The sequence below is a fragment of the Scyliorhinus canicula genome, chromosome 15 (assembly GCF_902713615.1).
Source record: "Scyliorhinus canicula chromosome 15, sScyCan1.1, whole genome shotgun sequence".
Classification (NCBI taxonomy): Eukaryota; Metazoa; Chordata; class Chondrichthyes; order Carcharhiniformes; family Scyliorhinidae; genus Scyliorhinus; species Scyliorhinus canicula.
In genome coordinates this window covers 50,118,281-50,128,108 of record NC_052160.1, presented here as the reverse complement: position 1 = coordinate 50,128,108, position 9,828 = coordinate 50,118,281, and the positions used below count along the sequence as shown (strand labels likewise).

Here is a 9,828-nt window from a genome sequence, read left to right as displayed (position 1 = left end):
GTTAATAGTTCAATAAACATGTTGAACTCATTTCATAGTCTGGAGCATCCTTTCGTAGAGACTACAACAAGGATGCAGCTTGTGTTATCCGAAACAGCATAACACAACTTGGTCTGCTCTAAAAGCCAGCTATTTAGCCCTGTGCTAAACCAGCCCCTGGTTGGGTGTTCAGTTCCTGCTTTAGAAATTAACAAGGAGGCAGACGAGCAATGAGGAGTAGAAATAAATCTTTAATTTGAACACAGTAACGGGCACCACAGTTACTGAGATGGAGCATCAACAGCTTGTATTCATGCAGCAAAAACCTCAGGAAAACCTCCCACAGTGCTTCACAGGGATGTCAGAAAGCAAATCTTGACACTAGGTCGCATAAGGCGGGTGACCATTAGTTGCCCCACTTAAGTGTTCGGACGGGAAGGGTGTCCACCCACCTGCTGGCCCTGGATTTTACTGCGTCAGAGGTGGGAAGCGAGAGGGATCCCCCAGCCCTCAGCACCGGAGCCCCCTCCCCCAAACCCCTCATGCGTGAGGAGCTGACATTGGCACCTGAAGGCATGGCCACAATTAGCGTAGCCATCAAAGTCAGCGATGCTCAAGAGGCCAGAATTGTTGTTGTAAATAACGCACATCCATCTGGTCTCTCATGCACTTGCACGGGGCACCGATATCAAACACAACTTATGATTAAGGAAGCTGGTTTGTGGTCTGCATGGGAGAAAAAATAAAAATGAATTGGCAAACAAAACAAATCCCCAAAATTCCAAGTATCATAATGTAATTTGGTTTTAATCAGTTGACAGTAAAGCGGTGGGCCTGACCATCTTGGGCAGGAGAGCTCGGGAGAGTTACAAGCCAGGTCATTGTTTTTCCATGATCATGGGGAAAATGCCTGGAATCGTGGATTGCATTGGACACAAATGCCGGTGAAAATGCTTGGAATCCTACGTATGAAGAAAGGAATTGGAATTACTCAGTCACAGGAGGCCCTAAATATAATTGACTTTTTAATCACTTTGCAGAAAAGGCAGCTAGGAAAGCCACGTGTTTGAAACAAACCCGATCCCACAGCTTCGCGGCACAGCTCCTTGATCCGGCAATGCCAAGCTTCGTCCCATTACAGATCAACCAATCCGGGGATTGGGAACGCTGATGCAAAAGATTCCACTTCCTCCTTCAGTTGTCTGATCTTGTTCTGGTGGTTGTTGTCAGTCATCATACTCTCCTTGAATTCCTTGAGTGATGCCTTTGCCCCGACGTCTCTCTGAATCTCCAGTGTTATCTGGATCCCTGTAGAGATTAAATAAAACCCTCCATGGATATCAGCACTCAGAAATGGGGCCCATTTTGTATGAGCCAACCTCTCAGTAGTACATTGACAAGCACCACAAAACCTCAGGTGACACCAGGGAGCTGCGAAATCCAGCCAAGGGTCAAGCACTTCACAGCTGGATGGGCTCCCTGACCCCTCCTCCAAGGGGGAGGTAAAGGGGATTGGGAGGAGGCTGAACTCCAGAAAACTCATTGATAATCTAGCTGACCATATTATTAAACAGCCCTGAACCCTCCTCCAACTGGAATGGACCACCACAACCCCACTCCAGCGGGGATTGACTCCGCTCCCCCAACCCACTGCAGCTGGCCCCACCAACCCACTCCAGCTGGGATTGACTCCCACTCCCCCCGTCCCTGATCCAGCTGGGATTGACTCCCCTCCCTCTCACTCCAGCGGGGATTGACTCCCCCTCCTCCGTCCCACTCCAGCAGGGATTGACTCCCCCTCCCCGTCCCACTCCAGCGGGGATTGACTCCCCCTCCCCCGTCCCACTCCAGCGGGGATTGACTCCCCCTCCCCTGTCCCACTCCAGCTGGGATTGACTCCCCCTCCCCCGTCCCACTCCAGCTGGGATTGACTCCCCTCCCCCTCACTCCAGCTGGGATTGACTCCCACTCCCCCCCGACCCACTCCAGCGGTGATTGACTCCCCCTCCCCCATCCCACTCCAGCGGGGATTGACTCGCCCTCCCCACTCCAGCGGGGACTGACTCCCCCTCCCCACTCCAGCAGGGATTGACTCCCCTCCCCTTCACTCCAGCGGGGATTGACTCCCCCTCCCCACTTCAGCGAGGATTGACTCCCCCTCCCCCTCCCCACTCCAGCGGGGACTGGCTCCCCCTCCCCCGACCCATTCCAGCGGGGATTGACTCCCCCTCCCCCGACCCATTCCAGCGGGGATTGACTCCCCTCCCCCTCACTCCAGCAGGGATTGACTCCCCTTCCCCCATCCCACTCCAGCAGGGATTGACACTCCCTCCCCCGACCCACTCCAGCTGGGATTGACTCCCCCTCCCCGACTCACTCCAGCTGAGATTGACTCCAACTCCCCAGACCCATTCCAGCGGGGATTGACGCTCCCTCCCCCGATCCACTACAGCTAGGATTGATTGCCCCTCCCCCGATCCACTCCAGTGGGGTTTGACTCCCCCGATCCCCACCCCAACTGGGATAGACTCCCCTCCCCCCATCCCGACCCATTCCAGCAGGGATTGACTCCCCCTCCCCTGACCCACTCCAGCTGGGATTGACTCCCGCTCCCCCCCGTCTCCGATCCAGCTGGGATTGACTCCCCTCCCCCACTCCAGCTGGGATTGACTCAAACTCCCCCGATCCACTCCAGCCGGGATTGACTGCCCCTCCTCCCGGTATATTCAGTTGGGACAGACTCCAACTCCCCCAACCCACTCCAGCTGGGACTGACTCCAACTCCCCCGACCCACACCAACTGGGATTGACTCCCCCGACCCCGACCCACTCCAGCTGGGATCGACTCCAACTCCCCCGAACCACTCCAGCTGGGTTTGACTCCAACTCCCCCCACCCACTCCAGCTGGGATTGACTCCAACTCCCCCGACCCACTCCAGCTGGGATTGACTCCCCGACCCCGACCCACTCCAGCTGGGATCGACTCCAACTCCCCCGAACCACTCCAGCTGGGTTTGACTCCAACTCCCCCGACCCACACCAACTGGGATTGACTCCCCCGACCCCGACCCACTCCAGCTGGGATCGACTCCAACTCCCCCGAACCACTCCAGCTGGGTTTGACTCCAACTCCCCCCACCCACTCCAGCTGGGTTTGACTCCAACTCCCCCCACCCACTCCAGCTGGGATTGACTCCAACTCCCCCGACCCACACCAACTGGGATTGACTCCCCCGACCCCGACCCACTCCAGCTGGGATCGACTCCAACTCCCCCGAACCACTCCAGCTGGGTTTGACTCCAACTCCCCCCACCGACTCCAGATGGGATTGACTCCCCCTCCCCGACTCACTCCAGCTGAGATTGACTCCAACTCCCCAGACCCATTCCAGCGGGGATTGACGCTCCCTCCCCCGATCCACTACAGCTAGGATTGATTGCCCCTCCCCCGATCCACTCCAGTGGGGTTTGACTCCCCCGATCCCCACCCCAACTGGGATAGACTCCCCTCCCCCCATCCTAACCCATTCCAGCAGGGATTGACTCCCCCTCCCCTGACCCACTCCAGCTGGGATTGACTCCCGCTCCCCCCGTCTCCGATCCAGCTGGGATTGACTCCCCTCCCCCCACTCCAGCTGGGATTGACTCAAACTCCCCCGATCCACTCCAGCCGGGATTGACTGCCCCTCCTCCCGGTATATTCAGTTGGGACAGACTCCAACTCCCCCAACCCACTCCAGCTGGGATTGACTCCAACTCCCCCGACCCACACCAACTGGGATTGACTCCCCCGACCCCGACCCACTCCAGCTGGGATCGACTCCAACTCCCCCGAACCACTCCAGCTGGGTTTGACTCCAACTCCCCCCACCGACTCCAGCTGGGATTGACTCCCCCTCCCCCGACCCACTCCAGCTGGGATTGACTCCCCTCCCCCGACCCACTCCAGCTGGGATCGACTCCAACTCCCCCAAACTACTCCAGATGGGTTTGACTCCAACTCCCCCCACCCACTCCAGCTGGGATTGACTCCCCCTCCCCAACCCTCTCCAGCTGGGATCAACTCCAACTCTCCCGAACCACTCCAGCGGGGATTGAATCCAACTCCTCCGACCTGCTCCAGTTAGGATTGACTCCAATTCCCCCAACACTCTCCAGCTGGGATCAACTCCAACTCCCCGAACCACTCCAGCGGGGATTGAATCCAACTCCTCCGACCTGCTCCAGTTAGGATTGACTCCAATTCCCCCAACCCTCTCCAGCTGGGATAGACTCCAACTCCTCCGAACCACTCCAGCGGGGATTGACTCCAACTCCCCCAACCCATTGCAGCTGGGATTGTCATCCCCCACTCCCCCCCCCGACCCACTCCAGCTGGGATTGACTCCCCCTCCCCCGACCCGCACCAGCTGGGATTGACAGTCCCACGCCCCTCCACCCCAACCCACTCCAGCTGGGTTTGACCGCCCCTCCCCCAACCCATTCCAGCTGGGATTGACTCCAACTCCCCTGACCCACTCCAGCTGGGATTGTCATCCCCCACTCCCCCCCCCCCCCCCCCCCCGACCCACTCCAGCTGGGATTGACAGCCCCGCCCCCCCTCCACCCCGACCCACTCCAGCTGGGATTGACTCCCCCTCCCCCGATACGATCGCTGACTAAACGGACGATTCTTTAAAACAGAGATGAGGAGGAATTTCTTCAACCAGAGGATTGTTAATCTGTGGAACTCTTTGCCACAGAGCATGTGGAGACCAAATTACTGTGTCTTTAAGACAGAGATAGATCGGGTCTTGATTAATAAGGGGTATGGGGAAAAGGTAGGAGAATGGGGGTGAGGAAAATATCAGCTATGATTGAATAGCGGAGCAGACTTGATGGGTCGAGTGGCCTAATTCTGCTATGTCTTATGGACACACTCCAACTGGGATTGACTCCCTCTCCCCAGCACACTCCAACTGGGATTGACTCCCTCTCCCCGATGCCCAGTCCAGCTGCGATTGACTTCCCCAAGCTCTCACTCCAGCTGGGATTGACTCCCCCCCAACCCACTCCAACTGGGATGGATTTCCCATTCCCTAATCCCCACTCCAGCTGGAATGGACTCCCCTTTCCCTGATCCTCACTCCAGCTGGGATTGACTCCCCGTCCCCCAACCAGCTGGGATTGACATCCCCGATCCCCACCCCAACTGGGACTGATTCCCCCTCCCCCGATCCCCACTCCAGCTGGGATTGACTCCCCCTCCCCAATCCCCACTCCAACTGGGATTGACTTCCCCTCCCCCGATCCCCACTCCAGCTGGGATTGACTCCCCCTCCCCCGCTCCCCACTCCAGCTGGGATTGACTCCCCCTCCCCCGATCCCCACTCCAGCTGGGATTGACTCCCCCTCCCCAGTTGATGAATTTTTCTCTTCTTTTGAGATTCAATCATCCCCAGGTGATGCATTCGGCCCCTCTCACTGAAAAACACCTTCACAATCCTCGCCTGTTAGTTTGGAGGATTCCTGGTGCCCTGTCCTGAAGACACGGGTAACTTCAGTGTTCCCGATCAGTGCCAAGCAACTTTACCTCGGTGAATAAGAGCTGCCACTGTCCGGAAATCCTTCTCCTTAAACCCTCGGGAGGTGAGGGCTGGTGTCCCCAGACGGAGGCCGCTGGGACGTAAAGCACTCTTGTCACCTGTCGGACAATAACAGATTAAAATCTCCTCATTCCCACTTCATTGTTTCACATCTTTTCCACAGTGTTATGGGCCAGGGTTTAGAGAGCCCTAAAGTGTATCATGGAGTTCACCTGACCCACAACTTTTAATAGATGGTGGTATGGGAAGCACACGGCCCACTCTACAGGGGTGGTACAGCAGAAATTGAAAATTATTTTTTAAAGCAAAACAATGTTTATTCTATGAACTCAAGTTACCCTTTTTAAAACATACAGTGAACATCTTAGCAACCATTAATTCAAATACAATCCCCAAAGACTACAACACTAAGTAATGCTTACACTGTCCTTTTAACATCCAGAAGACTCACAAAAAAACATAACCCTTAACAGAAGCACATCAGATTAAAGTCACTACTCAGAACATTTATAATTCTGAATCCACCAAATGATCAAGAGATAGTCTCCTCAAGGCAGGGAGAACAGCAGTACACCTGCTTTGTCTGGCTTCAGCTCCAACACTGAAAACGAAACTAAACCCTGCAGCAAACAGCCTAAAACGCAAGTAAAAAGCTGACAGACAGCCCAGCTCCACCCAAACGCTGACATCACTGCAGTAATATGAGCAGCCAAACATTTCGTAAAGTGACATTCTCATGACAACAGTCAAAGACAAATGTATATCCAAGTGTTCTTTTTTTCCTTGGCTGGTGTGGTTATAGGAACTGGCATGGGCCATTCAGCCCCTCAGGCCTATTCCATTAATCCAATAGATCATACACAATCTGTATCTTAACCCCAAACACCCAAACCCATGGTTCCCTTTCCTTAAGGCAAAGAGAAAATGATTAATCTCAATTTTAAAATATTCAGTTGATTCCCCCTCCAGTCTCCACAACTTTTTGGGGGTGAGAGTTTTATATCTGCCTGAAGAAGAACTTCCTTGGTCTACTGTTCCACCCAAAAGAAAGCACATCCGATGGTGCAGCATGCTGTCAGTGATGCCTTGGTGTTAAAAGTCTGGATGACAGAGTGAATGAACACGCTAACCCCTTCATGCTCTGGAATGAATTCAAAGTGATAGTGGCTATATTTTATTCAATAAAAAAAAGGCTCGGCGCTTGCTAATGTCTATGGGGTAGTATCAAAGTGCAACAGTATTTTACACCCTGGGTCGGAGCATAATCTCCAAATGATTACGCCTTGGTCATGCCCCACGTATTGTCACATCCATCACATAATATCTCTATAATCTCTGTGCTCGAGTAATCTCTTCTGATGCTTTCTTTAGGCAGCAGAGCAGATGAAAACCGGTTTAACCCAATATTCACCTCACTATAATTTTATAGACCTAACTACAAGAGGTTTTGTTTACCTATCTGTCCACCTCAAACTCTCAAGATCTCTGACTTCCCTCACTCGGCTAGTGTCTGGCCAGAGAGAGGGAAATATGGTGGCCTTCACACCGTTATTTTGTCTCTGCTCCAACTACATCTGAACCTTTGAACGTTTGCTACGGTGTTTATCATTTGGTTCCCACACAGGAGCTTTCCTGCTTGGGTACTCCACCACATTCCTGCCGAAGTTTACTATTTAACCAATTAGTTCTTTTCAAAAGCTTTGGGGTCAAAGCCGCTTGGCCAACGAAGGTCCAAACCACAATTCCACGTCAGCTTATCTCTCAGCAGCTTTTTCCCAGGCTGTTACACAATCAGAATGAAATAGATCAGGTGTCAGATTATATCTAAGAGTGAAATTAAATACAGTGGCAGGTGTGAGGAAATGCCGCAATTCTTGGGCCTGCCTTTCCGTTGAGGCAGTAAACTGAGGGCCTGTCTGACTTCTAGGGTGGACAGAAAATGACCTATTGTATTATTTTGGAGAACAGCCTCAATCAGCATCACTTAAAGCAGATTATTGGGTGAAATCATCTTCAATTTATTTTTTTCCCTCGACCATTGGCTACCTTGGTCTTCAGCTCTGGCATTTCATCCCTAAACCTGTCCAGATTTTCCCTTCTGTCCTTTACAACAGCCCCATCTTATTGACCAAGCTGTTGGTCATCAGCCCTCATATTTTTCAATGACTCGTTGTCAGATTAGGCCTGGTAACACTCCTTGGAGTATGGGACCTTTTAGCATGTCAAAGGTGCTTCACAAATGCGAAGTTGTTGATACATACCCGGACAGGTGTTCTTGTTGCAAGCAATGGCGCACCTTTCCAGAACCTTCTCAGCTCTGCCCCCATCTGTGTCTTGCTTGCGCAGATCCACCAGAATCAGATGATTGTCTGAACCACCTGTATTAAGAAGGACATAGTGGACCGTCTTCAACCCGAAGGAAGCAAATTCATGGCATCGGTCATCGGGAAAAAGTCATCACAACGAGCAACAGAACCGGGGCCAAGGAAATTGGGTCAGATTCTCAAGAGAGATCGAGGAATAAGGAGGAGCATGGACTAGTTGGGATTTTGCCTACCGTAAAATGTAACATTTTACACAAAACCAAGGGGGCATCTGAAAATCTGAAAGAGAGGAAGGCCATCGACAGAAAAGGACAGTTCTACATGGCAAAGTGTGATCGCAATGTTGCAGATTTTTCTCCGCAGGTCCTGGGGGCTGAAGGTTTTTTTTGGAAGATAGCGAAGAGGGTTTGTCATCTTTAAAACAGTCAGAAAACTAAACGAGAGGAAAGGACAAAGAGAATTGGAGAGGAAATGAGAGTCATGGTTTGGCACCCAGATTCCAAATGACCGAATGAAGCAGAGGAAGTCGGAGGGTGGGATGGGATGGGATTGGGGGTCCGGGGGAGGGAGGAGTATTTCCATGGTTTTGAGGTTTGAGACAATGAACGAGGAACGGGGGATGGTGTCAAGAAGCTAAAGGAGGAAAAGTGGTTGGGATCAGTGCCATTTGGAATGTAGAAGGAAAGGGTAAGGGAGGGGATATTCCATGAATGGTATTTGCCTCATGTGATTTCTTGGAAATATTAAAGGCATCCGTGACCTGGATATAACTTTAGATCTGCAGTGAAATGTTTTGCATATGAATATAAATCCTTGTTTAGTGCTCAGCTCACTGCAAGTGTTTCATCCAAACTCACTGATTGAAACAAAGTTTAAATAAACTTGCTAAATTAGTCAAATTTGCAAGCAGGAGTCGGTTGCTTCAACCTTGCCAATATTCTCACCAGTGACAATCTTGTATCCGAAGTCCACCAATACTGTGGATAGAGCTTTGCAGTTGGCCACAACCTGCTTCTGGTAGACCTTGAATTCTGGAGTCATTGCCTGTTTGAGCGTGACAGCAACTCCTGTCCAGAGACACAGGGACAGACATCAGCACAGACAGTACAACAACAAAGCTTTCCCTTCTGAGTAAAACACTTCACATTGAGTTAGATCTGCTCAGAATAAATAAAGAACACTGCTAACTTCAGTCGAGCACAAGGGAAATGCTGCAATGCTTACTGTAGAGAAAGACAGATTGCATAGTAAAGAGTGAAAAGAGACTTGGCCGGTGTGTGTGCACAAATTGTTGGAGGTGGCAGGGCAGGTTGAGAAAATGGTTTTTAGAAAAAGGGATGAGCTTTATAAATATGAGCATAAAGTAAAAAAGCAAGGAATTTGTGGTGAACCTTCACAAACACTGATTTTGGTTCAAGGGGAGACAATATCGCAGTGGTATTGTCACCGGAGTAGTAATCCAGAGACTCAGGGTAATGCTCTGATAACCCAGGTTCAAATCCCACCACAGCTAATTTGAATTAAAAACTGGAATTAAAAGTCTACTGTTGCTATTATCCTTCATGTCCTTACCTGGTCTGGCCCACATGTGACTCCAGATCCACAGCAATGTGGCTGACTCTTCAATGACCCAACAAGCCAGTTCAAGGGCGATCAAGGATGGGAAATAAATGTGCCCCACACGATGCTCGGGGCACCACACAGTTGAGGTTTAGAGAGGGCGACAAAAGGATTTATGAGACTAATTGTGGAAGATTTCAGTTAAGTGGAGATATTGGAGATAGATTTGGTTGATTTCATAATATTCAAAATCATGAGGGGTCTGGAGAGAGTAGATAGAGAGAAACCGTTCCCATTAGTGGCAGGGTCGAAAACTAGAGCATGATGTAGTCATCAGTAAATCAGCTTCCCTTCCACAATGATGGCAAAGGCACACTTT

General features: G+C 51.4%; 1 protein-coding gene across 2 annotated transcripts in view; it reads right to left on the bottom strand.

The window, feature by feature from the left end:
- Positions 1-210: 210 nt before the first annotated feature.
- The window catches only part of shmt1 (serine hydroxymethyltransferase 1 (soluble)), a 47,170-nt gene continuing 37,552 nt past the window's right edge, over positions 211-9,828 (bottom strand). For both annotated transcript variants that reach the window (XM_038820434.1, XM_038820435.1), the window contains 4 exons: positions 8,834-8,956; positions 7,827-7,943; positions 5,553-5,663; positions 211-1,287 (listed from right to left, as the gene is read on the bottom strand). In XM_038820434.1, coding sequence (XP_038676362.1) covers positions 1,115-1,287; positions 5,553-5,663; positions 7,827-7,943; positions 8,834-8,956 — 524 coding nt within the window. In that variant the 3' untranslated portion in view covers positions 211-1,114. The remainder of the gene's footprint in view (positions 1,288-5,552; positions 5,664-7,826; positions 7,944-8,833; positions 8,957-9,828) is intronic.